We start from the raw sequence: 19,045 nt of genomic DNA on the forward strand, positions 1-19,045 counted from the left end.
TCACTACTATCAATACAGCACAGAAATAAATATCCAGTATATGCAAAAGTTCCCAAAAGCGGCAATTTCTGACACAAGACAGTCTGTTTGCAATTAGTCCATACGTACCTCCAGGTGCTGCTGTGTTTTCATTAAAATCAATTTATTTTCACTTCGTAATTGATGATTTTCTTCTTGGAGTTTAATGATATTATTTTTTGCTATTGCTAACTAAAGATTATGAAACAGGGACAAGAAAAAAGATTTTAAACATCTTTACTTATACTTGCTTTATGTTTGGTTATGTTCATTGCTATAAACAATAGAATATAAAAGCTTAAAACTAGTCAAATGTCTCACATCTACAGAAGCTTTCATAAAAAAATTGCTATTATCCTAAGATACTAATAAAAAAAACTGAGCTCTTATTTCTAGCATTTCCTCTTTTTTTAAGCATTTCCTCTTATTAGTCAAAATATATGTTAAAACATATCATGCATATCTGATTTAAATATGTTCTGAATACAAAGTGTCATGAAACAGTAAGACTGTAAAGTCCCGTATAAGGATAAAAAGATCTGTAAGAAGGCTGTGTATCATCACACATGTGATACAGACCTTCATGATAATCAAATTGGAACACCCTCTGAAATAGAGAACACAGAGGGAACATCACAACTATGAGACATTTCTCCATCAGAGTTAAACTAAGTGGCCTGGTTCTGAGGCCTATAGTGAAAAGAGGGATTCTAAGAAAGGAAAGCAAGCACCACCCCCAATGTTGGCTTGTAAATGAGTTTCTGAACATTTCATCAGGGATATAACTTGAACTTCACAGTGCACCTAGGGCCAAAAAGAGGCACAAACTTGAGAGCAGCTCTAATGGTCCCAATGACCAACAGACACATGACAAGATGCTCAACATCGCTCATCATTAGGGAAATGCAAGTTAGAACTACAATGAAAGACCACCCATCACAATAGCGAAAATCAAAAGCACAAGAAACAGGTATTGGCGAGGATATGTGTGGGGGAAAGGAACCCTCAGTGCACTATTGGTGGAAATACAATCTGGTGCAATTACTGTGGAAAACAGTATAGAGTTTCCTCAAAAAATTAAAAATAGAACTACCCTGCAATCCAGTAATTGCACTACTGTATTTAACCCAAAATACAAAAGCACTAATTCAAAGAGACACATGCATCCCTGTCTACTGCAGCATTATTTACAACAGCCAAACTATGGCAGTGGCCCAAGCATTTATCGATAAATGAATGGATAAAGAAGATGAGGCATGTGGATGGAATGTTATTCAGCAATGAAAAAGAATGAAATCTTGCCATTTGGAACTACATGTATAGTGCTACAGAGTTTACTGCTAGGTGAAGTAAGTCAGTCTGAGAAAGACAAATACAGTATGATCTCACTTATATGTGGAATTTAAGAAACAAATGAGCAGAGGTGCCTGGGTGGCTCAGTCAGTTGAGCACCTGCCTTCGGCTCAGGTCATGATCCCAGGGTCATGAGATCTGGCACCACACCAGGCTCTCCGCTCCATGGGGAGCCTGCCTCTCCCTCTGCCTCCCTCTTGTGAATAAATAAAATCTTTAAAAAAAAAAAATGAGGGCGCCTGGGTGGCTCAGTGGGTTAAGCCGCTGCCTTCGGCTCAGGTCATGATCTCAGGGTCCTGGGATCGAGTCCCGCATCGGGCTCTCTGCTCAGCAGGGAGCCTGCTTCCCTTCCTCTCTCTCTCTGTCTGCCTCTCCGTCTACTTGTGATTTCTCTCTGTCAAATAAATAAATAAAATCTTAAAAAAAAAAAAAAATTAAAAAAAAAAAATGAGTAAAGGACAAAAAAAAAAGAGAGAGAGAAACCAAGAAACATATTCTTAACTGTGAAGAACAAACTTATGGTCACCAGAGGGGAAATGGGTGGGGGATGGATGAAATAGGTGACAGGGATTAAAGAATACACTTATCATAATTAAAAAACAAAACAACGGTGCTGGGTGGCTCAGTGGGTTAAGCCTCTGCCATGATCTCAGGGTCCTGGTATCGAGCCCCGCATCAGGCTCTCTGCTCATCGGGGAGCCTGCTTCTCCCTCTCACTCTCTGCCTGCCTCTCTGCCTACTTGTGATCTCTGTCAAATAAATAAATAAAATCTTTTAAAAATAATAAAAATAAAAATAAAAAACAAAACAGAGGGCGCCTGGGTGGCTCAGTAGGTTAAGTCTCTGCCTTTGGCTCAGGTCATGATCTCAGGGTCCTGGGATGGAGCCCCGCATCAGGCTCTCTGCTCAGCAGGGAGTCTGCTTCCCCACCTCTCTCTCCACCTGCCTCTCTGTCTACTTGTGATCTCTCTTTCTCTGTGTCAAATAAATAAAATCTTTAAAAAACAAAACAAAACAGAAACACTATCAAATGGTCCCAAACTATCAAAATAAAGATGCATCTGCCGTCATGCAAATAATGATGTGCTCCCTGGTTTGAAAAAATTAGGCCAGTTCCAAAAGAAATAAGAATTTTAATTAACACAGAAAGTAGGGTTTAGAGCACTCATGACAGATTTCTTCCTCTAGCCTAAATAATTCTGAAAACAGAAAGCAGTAACTCTGTGGCTTGATAAGATTAAAAAAAAAAAAAAAAAAACTTATCTAAAGCAACTTTACAGACAGAATTACGGAGATCAATTTCTGGTCTGGGACCACTAGATAGCCGCTCTGACAACGCAAGAAACCAGAGCACTCGAGATGAGGTTGATCTGTGGCCATGATCATACAGTGCTGCTGGTAAAGAAAAGTAATCGAATAGTGGAACAAGACGAACAGTATCATTTTAATGGGAATTTCTAACTATAGGTTATTCACTATCTAAATAGAGGTCACCCAGATTTTAAAAAGAGTATCACAGCTTATTTACAGAAGAGCTTCTGTAAGTATCATCTGTGGGGCTCATTTCTGGGAGTATTTCACACAATTCACAGATTTACCTGAGACTTTACCTGAGAAAATGAGGTTTTTCTAGACTTACAATCATCAATTATAAGTACATTGCAAGCATCCCATCATCATGATGGAAATGTGTGTGTGCACACACATACTTAGCGAATTCATACTTAAAATGGAAAAGGATCACAAATACTCGGTCTGTGTCAGGCAATTATCCACGGCCGGGTTACAATACCTCTTCAATCAGCTTAGTATTTGACTTTTCTAACGAGTCAACTCTTGAATGGAGACTGCTGACTGTGCTGCTGAAATTAACAAAGAAAAAACTCATTCAAATCACACAAATTCACAAAAGTCAGAAAAGGTATGTTATCTTGGACTTACCATGGTACCTAACAGGCACCAACTACCCTGAATTTTTGAGTGTGGGCAATTTCATTAAGTTGAATAACCAGATTTGGCTAGGAAAACAAAAAAGACTGAAGCTTTTTGCTGTTCACTATTTTTTGCAGTCTTCTTAGGGTCCTTCTTACATTTAAATTGTAATACTTAGGAATGGAATCCATACAAACACTACCAAATATTGTTAAAATTTAATTTAAAATTATCTTTTAAAGGATGAACTTTAAATATCCACTCTATAATTAAGTGGCTTAATTAGCATTTACAGCGGTCTTCAACACAAGCCCCATTCGGTTTCTACTCGCCACTTTCATAATCACTTAAAGCCTCTAAAGTCACCATAGTTTGGGACAATGTGAATATGAAATTCCCATCGGGTACCCGGTCAGCCTGCAGCTAAGCAAACACCCTGACTTTCAAATATATAGTTAAAAGTCAGGTTAAGCCCAATGAACAACCTGGTTTTTTGCATAGTTACTTAAACTGATCAAGACTGGACATTACTGTACATTTTTTTCTGCATTTTTATAAATCTTAATAAAAAATTGTATTTCAAACTGTACAGTCACCAGAAGTACACAGCTATCAAAAATGCACACACTTCACTCGGCATCTCCGAGACTGGACATTACTGTATGTTTTATTTGTTTTTCAAGGCCTTGTTTCTACCATCTCAAGCTTTAATAACACAATATGCCCTTTACGTTACAATTTAATAGATTTAAACAAATTTTATGCCAGCCTCAGAAATAAATATTGGCATTTTAGTTTAGCAGGTGAAACAAGAAACATATTTTTTCATTCATATTAAATCATTTTTAAATACAATCATTCTTAGGGAAACAACTTGAGCTTTTCACAAACAGCAAGAGGGTATCTGGATGGTGAGACATTAACAGATGTGGGACTAAGAGACAGAGGACCAGAGTTAAGAGTCCCTGCTTTTCTACTTTCTGTGTCACCTTGAAAGCTTTAAGACCTTTCTGAGCTTCAGTTTCCTTGACTTTAAATCAGACAATAATATCTGTCCTGCCTTTATGTGAGAATCAATAAAACACTAATCAAAAAAGTACTTTTGAAAATAAACCCTCAAGAGTTTTCTTTGAATGAGGGCTAATATGTGAGTTCCAATTTTTTCTTCATCTGTTTTCTATATTTTTTTAAATACTCTAAGTATACAAAAACATTCCAACTGGAAAAACAATGAAACATTTTTAAATTCGTAGAATGTACAAAAGTAAGGCACTAGTACTGCTATAAATGAGTTAATACGCATAATTTAAAAGAGAATGAGAAAACTCCTTGAACCAAACTGAACAGATTCTAAGATAAACTGTTGAGTAAAACAGTGAACTACAGAAGAGTGTAAAAATTATGCTACTTTATGTGTAAAAAAACCGACGGGAAGGTGAGAACTTCAAGAAAATATATATATATTCTTGTCTATTTGTATGAAGTATCTCTGGAGGCATACACAAGAACCTATTAATTATTCCCAAAGAGGGAAACTAGATGGTTGGATCAGGGAAGAGGGAGGATTTTTTTTTCATGTTCCTATTGAAGTTTTGAAGTTTAAACTATGTGAATATATTACCTGTTGCCAAAAGTGAATAAAGCTTCAACAGTAAGTAAATAATACTAAGTTGCATTTGGAAATATAATCTCAGAATTACAAATTATAAAATACACATAGATACACATATATTTCCTATGATATCTTTTATTAAAACTCCACTTTTAAAAAAAAGACAATGACACAACATAGTTCCTATCTCTCCAAGTTCAGAGAAAGCAAGAGTTACAGCTTCTTAGTTTCTCTAAAATGGAAAGTGTTTAATTGTATTTCTGACTATTGAATTAAACTTAGAAAATCAGAGAAGTACAAAGAATAAAAGAGAAATTATCCATAATCCCATCACCCAGAGATAGCCATTTTTGCTAATTATTTATTTTAATTAATGGAACAGTCCATTTCTAACTATGTAGCAAATATTATTCACTATACCTGTGCTATCTAGTCCAACGAAAATATACTACAACTGTAAAATATACATTGGATTATGAAGACAATACAAAGAAAGAACACAAAATACCTCATGAACAATTTTTATATTGATTAATGTTGAAATGATAAGATTTTGGGTATACTGGGTTGAATAAAATGTATTTTTAAATTAATTTCATGTTTTTTACCTTTTTAATGTGGTTACTAAAAATTTTACATTATCTATATGACTCACATTTTATTTCTATTAGAGCTGCACGTACTATTTTAGACATAGATCTCAGAAATTCTTCCAAGTATTCACTGACAGCTTCAATGCCAGTTGACATGATAAGGCAAAAACTCCCACCATGGGAGGCGACAGCCATATTTACATATGAAGCTCTCTGAAGTAGGAAAAATGAATCTGTGAACTATGAAAATGACATAAACTTCCACCCTACCTAGTCTGTTCTTCTCAAGGATAAAGAGATAAGCTTGAAATTCTGTCTTTATCTTTTTGACCCCTCCCCAGAAATTCTGTTTTTAAGTTCTCCAAATATTCTATTTGAAAATCTGACTCTTAGGATACCTGGGTGGCTCAGTCAGTTAAGAGGCTACCTTCTGCCCAGGTTATGACCCCAGGGTCAAGCCCCACATCAGGCTTCCTGCTCAGTAGGGAGTCTGCTTCTCTTTCTGCTATTTCCCCATGCTTGCGCTCTCTCTACTCTCTCTCTCTCAGATAAAAAAAATCTTAAAATATAAAATATAAAGTCTGCTCTCCTTTTTTGGAAATGAATTATCTCCAATAATTCTCTGTATTCTTAATCTCCATTCTCTACTCCCTCAACACTTTCTCAAAGATGTTTAGTAGCGGGTGCCTGGGTGGCTCAGTGGGTTAAGCCGCTGCCTTCGGCTCAGGTCATGATCTCAGGGTCCTGGGATCGAGTCCCGCATCGGGTTCTCTGCTCAGCAGGGAGCCTGTTTCCTCCTCTCTCTCTCTCTCTGCCTGCCTCTCTGCCTACTTGTGATCTCTCTCTGTCAAATAAATAAATAAAATCTTTAAAAAAAAAAAAAAAAAAAGATGTTTAGTAGGAACAGGACAAAGCAGACCTGAAAATGGTGAAGAAAACCTCTAAAACAATAGTCACAAATATCCAAGTATCCATAATACTTACTTCAGTTGTCTATTTAATTCTTCAACATAATTCTTCTGGTCTAATATGGCAGCAATTTGAACATTCCTAAAGAGGGGGAAAGGAAGCTTTGCGTCAGATGGAAAGGTGTTTACTGGCTGACCAAAAAAATGTCTGCATCACCTAAAATTGCCATAATGACAAAAAATATTATCTTGCCTTTAGAATAAAATTCAAGCATCTTTTTAATAATGTAGCAGTAGGCTGTGTACTAATTATATAACCTTTGTTAAGTCTAATATTAGCAAGTAAAACCATTAAAAAGTATATTTAAGAATTCTTGGGGCACCAGAGTGCCTCAGTGGGTTAAACCTCTCCCTTCAGCTTAGGTCAGGGTCTTGGGATTCTGGGATCGAGCCCCGCATCGTAAGAAGCTTTCATCTTTTTTATCACAAAAAAAACCCAGCAATTAAAATGGATCTTAGGAACTACAAGCCTGACCACAAGCCATACTAAAGCCACCTCCTTCTGTGTGATTTTGTTTTATAAAACTTGTATATGTAAGCGAAATAAAACAAGTAAAACAAAACATTTGTGAGTCTAAAACGAAACAAAGATTTTTGCTTTGTAGAACTTGTATATGGAAGCGAAATTAAACAAAGCAGGAACTACACACAAAATCAGGAAATAAAAACTACACTGTCCAAAAAAAAAAAAACAAGCAAAAAGACCCAGAAAACTACATTATCAATAGATGGACCTCATGGTGATTTGTAAAGAGCTGCATAAAAAATACAACATGAGAAATAACTTACAAAACATACCTTTCTTTATTTCCAATATCTTCTTCATTCTTTAAATACATGGAAAAATCAATCACTCCAACCTAAAGTAAATCATGTTAATTTTAGTTAAAGGGGGAAAATATTAGAAGTATATTTCACATGCAACTGAATTTCATTCTTAATTTTTCTTCAGTGTTTAACAGCATTGTTTACAACTGGATCCAAGAGGAACAGGGCAAACTAAAAACACTCTGCATTTGGTACAAGTCACTTTCACTTACTTGTGAGTCTAAATCTTCTCCCTTTACACACAGGTTAGCATCTATCACATTCAGGCCAACCAGCAGCCCAACAATCACTGCTCCTTCTTCTTCCATCATTAGCGCATGATACTCATAAAATTCACTGTGGAAATTAAAATAAAAACCTTAAAATAAAAATTTAAGCACCAAATTTTAAAAGCTCAGCCCCATAATATAAACATGGAACCCATTCAAATTTGGTCTCTTCAAAATAGCCTTTCTATACATGAGTAACTCGAACATTTTGAAATGTTCATGTCCATGTAAACACAGTAAAAGAATGGGACTGAAGGAGAGGAAAGAGGAAAAGGAATTTTGAGAGAAAGAAAAGAGAAGCAAAGAGATATAGATCAAAAGAAAAAAAGATATAGATCACTGAGGCCTAGACTCTCTGGGACTCTCAGAAGATACAGTAACTGTTACTGATTTGATTATAAAACTTTTTATTAGAGTTGACTTTTTAATCCTAGGACTTATTAAGAATCTTGGGATGAAGACTAAGGTAGGGAATGAATATATGAAACATTCCAAAACCCATGTTCAAATCAGTGTAGTTGATATGTATATTCCAAGTATTCTTAATAATCATCACTTAAGGATACTTATGGATATCTATATTCTAAAAAATATTTAAACAAGAGACTTAGGAAAGAAACAGAGAAGACTTGACAATTATGTATTCATAGAACTAATTATCACTGTCTCATGCCTTCCTCAAGAAGTCCCATGTACTGTTTAGTCACTTTAATTGAGCTTCAAAATATTACTGAGAAACTGCTGGTGCTTAATGTATGGCCATTCTCATTTAACAATGGGAAAACCAAGATGTACAACCACAGTCATAATAACCAGATTCTCCAGAACATCAGACAGGCACTCCAAGAGAACAAGGGCAAACAGAGAGACTGCTATGGGCCACTTCCTCTAACACCTGATTACCATACTTTGAAAGTCTGTCTTAAACATCTGCCTATCTATTTATTTATAATATCTATTTATTTACAATTTATTCAAGAAGTTAATACTGAAAACAAAAGTTTCAATGAGGGTGTTATGAGAGCTATGCTCAGTATTACATTTACATTTTTCAAAAGGATGAATCCATTCTGTGTTAAATAAAAAGCTTCAAAGGTAATCAATGAATGGTCCCTATGATGAAAGCTATTCTTGTAATTGAGCAGATTTCTAGATCAGTGCATAGACTAGACTATTTATAAACTCGACTTCCCATCAACTTCAGCATGATGTCAACTAACAAATTAATGTTTTCCAGTCATCTTCACTGTGACACTTAACTGCCAGCACTCACTGGCCTTCAATTTAAACTGACAGTTTAAAAAGTGCCCACAATACAGCCAAAGCAACAGTTTAGACATTCAGGTTCTAAAACCTGTTGGGGAGCCTGGGTGGCTCAGTTGGTTAAGCGTCCAACTGTTGATTTTGACTAAGATCATGATCTCAGGATCATGAAATTGAGACCCATGCGAGCTCCGCCCTGGGCACTCAGTTTGTTTAGGATTCTCTCTCTCTCTCCCTCAGCAGCTCCCCCATCTCCCTCTTAAAAAAAAAATAAAATAAGAAACCTGTCAAATTAAAGCCCCCAATCCCAACAGAAATTTTCATAGAACAGAAAAATTCGTAGAATTAACTGTAATTTAGAAAAAAAAAATAAAACTAGCATAGAGGGCACCTGGGTGGCTCAGTTGGTTAAGCCACTGCCTTCAGCTCAAGTCATGATCCCAGAGTCCCGGAATCAAGTCCCGCATTGGGCTCCCAGCTCCACGGAGTCTGCTTCTCCCTCTGACCTTCTCCCCTTTTACACTCTCTCACTGTCTCTCTTTCTCTCTCTCATTCAAATAAATAAAATCTTAAAAAAAAAAAAAAGAGCTTAGAATATAACATATAAATAAATTATTCTCCTACTGGTCAATGCAAAGCTTATGGTATTCAGTTTTTAAGCAAATTCATGATCTATATTATGTCCCTACCTGATTTTCTCTCTCATGTTGCTCTTTTAATGCCATCTTATTGTATTTTATGTATGCTTCTAAACTACATCTTTAAATTCTTTTTGGAAAACAGGATACAAATGGAATTTTTTAAATGGAAATGAATATCATTTAATGGTACTAACCTTAAGAGATCCCTCTGAATAATTAAGCAACGCAGGTAATCAGCCATTTTTTTTTGCATGAGGGCTAATCGAAGCCATGCTCTTGCACGACCTAGCGGGGTCCTAAAAAGCAAAACCAGTTAGTCAGAAGACAGGCCCAGTCCAGGGGCACCTGGGTGACTCAGTGGGTTAAAGCCTCTGCTTTCGGCACAGGTCATGATCCCAGGGTCCTAGGATAGAGCACCGCATCAGGCTCTCTACTCAGCAGGGAGCCTGCTTCCCCTTCTCTCTCTGCCTGCCTCTGTCTACTTGTGATCTCTGTCAAATAAATACATAAATAAATAAATAAATAAATAAATAAAATCTTAAAAAAAAAAAAAAAAAAGACAAGCCCAGTCCATATATTGTAACAGATTACATATTTTATCTCTGCCAAGGTTCATATTAATAAAGGAAAGCTGCAATTTACCATGGTTCTGTCTGTTTCTACAGGTGTTTGGGGTTTTTTTGTTTGTTTCTACAGTTTTTTAAGCCAGCTGCTTGAGCATGCAAACCAACCCCTGGGAGCTATTTTGGTCTCTAAGGTAAATTTGCACATACAGAACAAAGAAGTACCATTTTATGCCTTGGAAGAAATGACTCTCTAAATACCAAGGATTATCTCTACAAAAATATTTTGACTGAATGGGCTTAACCATCTCAGGATGAATATACAAGAGGTGTCTGGCTGGCTCAGTCAGTAGAGCATGTGGTTTTTATTCTCCAGGTTGTGAGTTCAAGATCCATACTGGGAGTGGAGGTTACTTAAAAAAAAAAAAAATTTTAAATGTGGATATGCAAAATGCATCAAATAAGGCAGTATAATGCCTTCGAAAAGTGACATTATATCTGAATTTTAAAAATCATAACAAATTTTTTAAAAAGATTATAAAGCTAGAAGGGCACCAAGCTGGTAATCAAAAAGAGAGAAATCACCAGGCTGCGTGTTATTTTTCAAATGTTTCTCTATGAGGTTGTCCTTAAAAAACTCAATCCCTGGGCGCCTGGGTGGCTCAGTGGGTTAAGCTGCTGCCTTCGGCTCAGGTCATGATCTCAGGGTCCTGGGATCGAGTCCCACATCGGGCTCTCTGCTTAGCAGGAGCCTGCTTCCTCCTCTCTCTCTCTGCCTGCCTCTCTGCCTACTCGTGATCTCTCTTTGTCAAATAAATAAATAAAATCTTTAAAAAAAAACAAAAAACAAAAAAAAAAAAACTCAATCCCATACTTCTTAACCAAGTGCTATATCAGATTTTACAAAATATGTACGGTTTTTCAAAGAGAAGGATATCATTCACATTTTTGTGTTTTCTTATACAAAGAACGTTTTGGCATGTAGTGTGGGAGGTTAAGTTAATCTTCACTAACAGCTACTGAGCTTCTATGGTTTAGCAGTTGAATGAATACCATTCGTCAGAAAACATAACTTTTGAAGAGTTAGCCTTTTATTTTTTAAGATTTTATTTATTTATTTGACAAACAGATCACAAGTAGGCAGAGTGGCAGGCAGAGAGAGAGAAGGGGGTAGCAGGCTCCCTGCTGAGCAGAGAGCCCCCTGTAGGGCTTGATCCCAGGACCCTGAGATCATGTCCTGAGCCAAAGGCAGAGGCTTAACCCACTGAGCCACCCAGGCGCCACAAGAGTAAGGCTTTTTAAAAATAATATGAACGTGTATTTTTCATATTAAAATGACCAAATCTTACATTTCTATTTAAGATTTTTATTTTTTATTTTTTATTAAAGTATAATGTATTACTTGCCCCAGAGGTACAGGTCTGTGAATCGCCAGGCTTACACAATTCACAGCACTCACCACAACACATACCCTCCCCAGGGTCTATAACCCAGCCACCCCATCCCTCCCTGCCCCTGCCCCTGCCCCCCGGAACCCTCAGTTTGTTTCCTGAGATTAAGAGTCTCTTATGATTTGTCTCTCTTCCAAACCCATCTTGTTTCATTTTTCCCTTCCCTACTCCTCACAACTTCCAGCCCTGACTCTCAAATTCCTCATATCAGTGAGATCATATGATAATTGTCTTTCTCTGATTGACTCATTTTGCTCAGCATAATACCCTCTAGTTCCACCCAGGTCATTGCAAATGGCAAGATTTCATTTCTTTTGATGGCTGCATAGTATTCCTGTGTGTGTGTGTGTACCACCTCTTCTTTATCCATTCATCTGTTGATGGACATCTAGGCTCTTTCCATAGTTTGGCTATTGTGGACATTGCTGCTATAAACATTCAGGTGCACGTGCCCCTTCGGGTCACTACATTTGTATGTTTAGGGTAAATACACAGTAGTGCAATTGCTGGGTCAGAGGGTAGCTCTATTTTCAACTTTTTGAGGAACCTCCATTCTGTTTTCCAGAGTGGCTGCACCAGCTTGCATTCCCACTAACAGTGTAGGAGAGTTCCCCTTTCTTTGCATCCTCATCAAAATCTGTCATTTCCTGACTTGTTAATTTTAGCCATTCTGGCTGGTATGAGGTGGTATCTCACTGTGGTTTTTAATTGTATTTCCCTGATGCTGAGTGATGTGGAGCATTTTTTCATGTGTCTGTTGGCCATTTGGATGTCTTTGCAGAAATGTCTGTTCCTGTCTTCTGACCATTTCTTGATTGGATTCTTTGTTCTTTGGGTATTGAGTTTGATAAGTTCTTTACAGATTTTGGATACTAGCCCTTTATCTGATATGTCATTTGCGAATTTAAGGTTTTATTTTTCAAATAATCTCTACACCCAACGTGGGGCTTGAACTCACAACTCAGAGATTAAAAAGTCACATGCTCCACCGACCAAGTCAGCCAGGTGTCCCTTCTTATATTTCTCTCTTTGAGAGTTATAATTCCCTTTTTCTTCTATCTTTGCTAAAAATCACTACCCCCAATATACTATTATAAGAAACATCAACCGTGAACATCACTTGATAAATATCAAGTTAACTCTAAAAACTAGATTTAAGGAACATGGTTGGCTCACTCAGTCAAGCATGCAATTCTTGATCTCAGCATCAGGAGTTTAAGCCCCACAGTAAGCGGAGAGATTACTTACAAAAATAATAATAATAAATAAAATAAAATTTAAAAACTGGGTTTGGGGCGCCTGGGTGGCTCAGTGGGTTGAGCCTCTGCCTTCAGCTCAGGTCATGATCCCAGGGTCCTGGGATTGAGCCCCGCATCAGGCTCTCTGCTCAGCAGGGAGCCTACTTCCCCTCCTTTCTCTCTCTCTGCCTGCCTCTCTGCCTACTTGTGATCTCTGTCAAATAAATAAATAAATCTTTAAAAAAATAAAAATAAAAAATAAAATAAATAAAATAAATAAAAACTGGGTTTGAATCCTGGCTCTGCCACTTATTAACTGTTAACTCCTCTGACCTTTATTTTTTACATCTATGCAATTATTATAATAATCTCTACCCTGTAAGACTGGTGTAAACACTAAATAAGATAATTCATGTAAATCAATTATTTTATTACCCTGAGAAAGTGCTTACTAGTAGCCATTTACTTTTATCATTCAATTAAATACAACCTGGAAATATTTGGATGTTGTGTTAACAGCCAGAAAACACTATGGTATTCCTTACAACATGTAAAACCCTCAGGCACCTGGGTGGCTCAGTTAAACATTTGCCTTCAGCTCAGGTCATGATCCCAGGGTCCTGTGGTCAGTATATCAGGCTCCCTGCTCAGGGGGGGAGTCTGCTTCTCCCTCTGCCCCTCCCCTTCTTCTCTTGCTCACCCTCTCTATAACCAAAACAAAAAATCTTTCAAAAAAAAAAAAATGCAAAACTCTCAATTATAAAGCTAAGAGAAAGCGAACTGGTAATCTGACAGAAAATGCTAAGGAAAAAAAAAAGGTCATCTCATTCACAAGAATTAAGATAAACTAAAGGAAAACATAAGAACTTAGCCTTAACAACACCTTATACCTTTATTCAGCTCTTACAATATTTTGTATAGATTTGTCTAGTGAAATGGACAGATGACACTATAGGTCCCAATTTTCAGAGAAAGAAAAGTAATTTGCACAAGCCCCATATATATAAATGGCTTGCTTATCTGAGAATGCAAATCTCCTGAGCCTTTGCCCTGGAGTTAGTCTAAATCAGTCTTCAACAAAGAGTTACGGGCTGCCAGCTAGCTCACTACTGAAAACTAGCTTAACACTCAGGAAACAGAAATGCATAATTGACACATCCTATCTTAAAGGGACCTGCAGTTTCCTGCAATATAATGTAGAATTGAAGTGAAGGAGTGAATATAGCTATAGGGTATAAAAGAAAAAGCAGCTAATTCTTACTGAAGGGACTAAGAAATCTCATAAAGGAAATATTAACTGAGCCACAAAGAACAGAATTCTACTAGGAAAGAATGGAGGAAGACTACTTCAGGCTGAGAGAAGATAATAGAGTGTGAGGTACTTTTAAGGAACAGTAAATACACTTTTGCAGTTAGAAATGAACAAGTAAGGGCGCCTGGGTGGCTCAGTGGGTTAAAGCCTCTGCCTTCCGCTCAGGTCATGATCCTAGGGTCCTGGGATCAAGCCCCACATCGGGCTCTCTGCTCAGCAGGGAGCCTGTTTCCCCCATCTCTGCCTGCCTCTCTGCCTACTTGTGATCTCTGTCTGTCAAATAAATAAATAAAATCTTAAAAAAAAAAAAAAAAAAAAAAAAGAACAAGTAATAAGCTTACTTACTTAAGACCAGGTAAATCCCGGACACTGGCTCCTATTTCCTCTGCTTCCGGGTACAGCTTTTCCACCAATTCCAAGGGGCCCCAGATAGTTTTGTTATAACTCAAAAATGATTTTCTTACTGGAAAAAAAAAAGTATATGTAATGCATACAACTCCAACATATAAAACTGTAATAATTTATTTTTAAATATTTAGTTTCAACATTTCTAACTTAAAATACAATTGCTCAGAGACTTTCCTCTCTTATCACTACACAGCACTGTTGATCAGGGACCTGTTCATCAGGATCCTGCTATTTTTCCTTATCAGAAATATGCAAAGAAGAAAGAGAAAGAAAGAAAATAAATATGCATCTTGACCATTCTTCCTTATCAGAAATATGCAGGCAGGTAATTAAAGTAAAAAAATAACTGGCCTTATTCTTTATCAGTACCAAAACAAAAAGGCTGGCAGCCCTCGCAGGTTAATCTTTATCAGTTAAATAAATAAATCAAGGACAAATAAAAAGTTATTTTTAACATGAAAAATTGTGACTTATTTTATTCTGAGAATCGGGCAACATAATACCATAAATCACTATATATTTCTTTCTTAATATTGACCAGATCTCCTGCAGATCAAGGGCCCCTATCATATGTACCACCCAAGGACAATCACCAAGACAGGCAATTTTTCTTTGCTGGGTGGGTGAGGGGGATCAATCAACACAAAGTAGCTTCACAAGGATTCATTAAGACAAGCCTATGATAGGACTGTTAGGACATGCCCTATGGTATTTTGTGAAGTAAAGGAAATAAATTCAGAGAAGAGCTTAAACTTTATTTGACCATCATTTAGCAAATTCCATTTCTGCAACCCAAGAGAAAACAAAGATTAAAAGTTTTCCAAAAAGCAAATTAAAATTTGGGATGCCTGGGTGGTTCAGTCCATTAAGCAGCTGCCTTCAGGTCAGGTCATGATCCCAGGATCCTGGGATCGTGAATCCTGCATTGGGCTCCTTGCTCAGTGGAGAGCCTGCTTCTTTCTCTCCCTTTCTCTCCCTCGGCCTGCTGCTCTGCCTGCTTGTGCTCTCTATCTCTCTGTCAAACAAATAAATAAAATCTTTAAAAAAAAAAAAAAAGAAAAAAGAAAATTAAAATTCAAGGTGTTAAAAAAATTAAAATTAAAAAAATTAAAAATTAAAAAACTAAAACTAAAACAAAACCAAAAAAAAAGCTAAAGGTTGTCAGATCAGACTGGTGTGTTTCTGATGTAGTGAAAGAAGCAAAAACCTGTAATATCAAGAGTGGGGAAAAATGTGGGGAAACAAACACTAACATCCACTGATGTCTGATAAATCCACAAACCCTTCATAGATATCCTTGGACCCAGGAATTCTACTCCTAGGAACCTTATCCTAAAGAACAACTATACAAACACATACACACAGAGATGTTCTAACAGCACAATTTTAATAGTAAAAAAATAGGAAACAACCTAAGAGTACATTAAGAGGAGAGCAGTTAAGTAAGTTTTGGTATACATATACTATGAAATTTTATAGAGCCATTAAAAATGTGGGGCGCCTGGGTGGCTCAGTGGTTGAGCCTCCGCCTTTGGCTCAGGTCATGATTCCATGGTCCTGGGATGGAGCCCCACATCAGGCTCCCTGCTCAGCGGAGAGCTGCTTCTCTCTCTCCCTCTGCCTGCCACTCTACTTACTTGTGCTGTCTGTCAAATAAATAAAAATCTTTTAAATAAATAAATAAATAAATAAAAATGTGATAAAGAACTCTATGTAAATGGAAAGCTCTCCAAACCGTATATCATCTTTGTTTAAAAAAAAAAAAAAAAAAAGTCACAAGGGGCACCTGGGTGGCTCAGTGAGTTAAGCCTCTGCCTTCAGCTCAGGTCATGATCTCAGGGTCCTAGGATCGAGCCCCCGCATCGGGCTCTCTGCTCAGCGGGGAGCCTGCTTCCTCCTCTCTCTCTGCCTGCCTCTCTGCCTACTTGTGATCTCTGTCTGTCAAATAAATAAATAAATAATCTTAAAAAAAACCACACACACACACACAAAAACAAAGTCACAAAATAATAATACTTATAGCATAATTCTATGCAGAGCAAAAGGAAAAAAAAAAAACAAACAGAAAAGAGCCAGAAGAATGACAAGGATTCCCTTTAGGGAGATAAATGAAAGAGAATAAAGGATATGGTTTTTCCTCTAGGTGCTTCTATGTTGTTTGAGTCATGTACAAAAAGAGATTTTACTATTTATATAACTTTTTAAAAAATTACTTTGTCTTCAATTAAAAAAATAGTGGAATCTAAAAAAGTAAAACAAAAGCCAAACAAAAACAGAACAGATTAATGGTCAGCAGAGGCAAAGGATGCAGGTAGAGGAAATGGGTAAAGGTGGTCAAAAGGTATAAACTTCCAGTTATAAAATAAGTAAGTCGTAAGGATGTAATATACAGCATGAGGACTACAGGTGATAATACTGTTGTATGGGGTCACCTGGGTGGCTCAGTCGTTAAGCAGCTGCCTTCGGCTCAGGTCATGATCCCACGGCCCCCCGCATTGAGCCCCCCCGCATTGAGCCCCCCCCGCTCAGCAGGAAGCATGCTTCTCCCTCTCCTACTCCCCCTGCTTGTGTTCTGTGTCTGTCTGTCTGTCTCTCTCTCTCTGCCAAATAAATAAATCTTTAAAAATAAAAAAAAAAATACTGTTGTATATTTGAGTTACTGAGTGAATCTTAAAAGTTCATCATAAGAAAAAAATTGTTTTTAAGATTTTATTTATTTATTTGACAGAGAGAGAGAGATCACAAGTAGACAGAGAGGCAGGCAGAGAGGGGAAGCAGGCCCCCCGCCGAGCAGAGAGCCCGATGCAGGGCTCGATCCCAGGACCCTGAGACCATGACCTGAGCAGAAGGCAGAGGCTTAACCAACTGAGCTACCCAAGTGGCCCCCCCAAAAATTTTTTAACTATGTATGGTGATGGATATCAACTACACTTCCTGTGCTGATCATTTCGCCATACATAAAAATATGAAATTATGTTGTGTACCTGAAACTAATATGTTAATTATATCTAAAAATTTCTTAAATAAAAAAGAAATGAATATTTTAATAATATCACATAGGGTTTCTCAAATTTTGATGCCAAGGATCTTTTGGCAGTACATTTTATTAAAATTTGAACATTTTAATAAAACCATGTTTATGTAAATCTCCTTTTATGCTGTTTACATTTACCCCTAATTCCATGTACCTTAGTCAGAACTTCTAGGCCTTCCCAATTACCCAGGTTCCTAGTATATCCACAAGGAAAACAAGCTTCTTTTAGCTTTAGAATAGTCACTTTAATATAAACTCTTACATAGCCCTCTGCACAGTTGATCCAAAACTACCAACAACTGTTTTTATGCTAAGTAAAAGAACAATTATACAATGTACATTAAATACCGAAGTCTAATTTTACATGTAACAATAAATCAGTGTCAACTATGTAGAATATTATCATTTATTATATTATCATCAATATTATCATCATTTCCAGGGAGAACTTACATTTCTACAATAATCTAATCCAAAAGACAATTTTTCTAGATACATTCCAGGGGGCCAAGGAGGTTTATATTTCAATAATTATTTTAATGTATTTGTTCAATAGGGTTCAAACTACTAATAAGATTTCATATTGGAATCATTAAGCTTAAAATTTTTTAAATAACTCTACAACTGTCCTAGGAAATAGAAATCAGTTCAGAGTACATTGAAAAAAAAAAAAAAATAAAATGTTTTTACAAAACACTAACTAGGCATTTTGTGAAGGCATCTGATTATAAAACAAAGCAGTAGGCTCTTCTCTCCCCAAGCCAACCCACCCAGTATTTTTAAATGTAAAGTAACAATAATTAGGGCCTCGACAATTCAAAGACGTCTAAGATGGAAGTGGTGGGATTCTAAACTTAATTAGTTCTTTAAAATTTCATGATACCTTTAAGACCGTGTTTCAGACAATGTTCCATAACAACAAAGAACTGCTGCAAGGGGGGATAGTCAGAATCCAAAGTGCGGCCAAAGCTTAGAGCAGATTCAATGAGTCCTTTGATACTCAATTTAGCCATGTTTAACAAGTTTGCTCTCTCTACAGCTGTGGGGTCTTTTGTAGCTGAAAGCACAAGAAAGGAGTCCAACATCATTTGCAAGACATGACATTGAAAAATACAGAAAACCTTTCATTCCCCTGTTGTTTTTACAACAATGGTTTGTTTTTCGGTTGACAAATTAGTCTCCCTAAGTAATCCACACCCCTAGGTAACTTCTTTTCATCTCTCTCTCACAGGTACCACAGAACACTACCATACCCACCCCAGACAAAGTTTATGAATTATTCTCAAGATCTTTTAACTTGGTTATTTTCTAGTATTTATTTTACTTTTGTGGTACGTCTTCAGAGAGAACACGCTTTTTTGTTCTGTTTTTTAAATTTTTTTAAATAACGTTTTTGTGGAGATAAAATTGGAATAATAAAGCAACATATTTAAGAATCTCATGCAAAAGGTGGACAGCAGGCATGGTCGAAGGATGAATCTCAAGGCAAAAAAATGTTCAGAATAAACTGGCAATAAAAGGTGGTTACAATTCCAAGATTACAATATCATCCATAAACATAA

The 19,045-nt window shown here is 36.8% G+C and overlaps 1 protein-coding gene across 9 annotated transcripts in view; it reads right to left on the reverse strand.

Moving 5' to 3' along the window:
- Nucleotides 1–19,045, reverse strand: part of RUFY2 (RUN and FYVE domain containing 2) — a 55,923-nt gene that overhangs the window by 35,052 nt on the left and 1,826 nt on the right. For 7 of the 9 annotated variants that reach the window (XM_032314106.1, XM_032314104.1, XM_032314102.1 and 4 more), the window contains exons 2-9: nucleotides 18,367–18,540; nucleotides 14,387–14,504; nucleotides 9,672–9,773; nucleotides 7,517–7,640; nucleotides 7,275–7,336; nucleotides 6,493–6,558; nucleotides 3,164–3,233; nucleotides 109–210 (exon numbers count right to left, since the gene is read on the reverse strand). In XM_032314106.1, coding sequence (XP_032169997.1) covers nucleotides 109–210; nucleotides 3,164–3,233; nucleotides 6,493–6,558; nucleotides 7,275–7,336; nucleotides 7,517–7,640; nucleotides 9,672–9,773; nucleotides 14,387–14,504; nucleotides 18,367–18,540 — 818 coding nt within the window. The remainder of the gene's footprint in view (nucleotides 1–108; nucleotides 211–3,163; nucleotides 3,234–6,492; nucleotides 6,559–7,274; nucleotides 7,337–7,516; nucleotides 7,641–9,671; nucleotides 9,774–14,386; nucleotides 14,505–18,366; nucleotides 18,541–19,045) is intronic. The other 2 variants (XM_032314110.1, XM_032314109.1) reach the window with 2 other exon arrangements.

Source organism: Mustela erminea, chromosome 14, assembly GCF_009829155.1.
Source record: "Mustela erminea isolate mMusErm1 chromosome 14, mMusErm1.Pri, whole genome shotgun sequence".
NCBI lineage: Eukaryota > Metazoa > Chordata > Mammalia > Carnivora > Mustelidae > Mustela > Mustela erminea.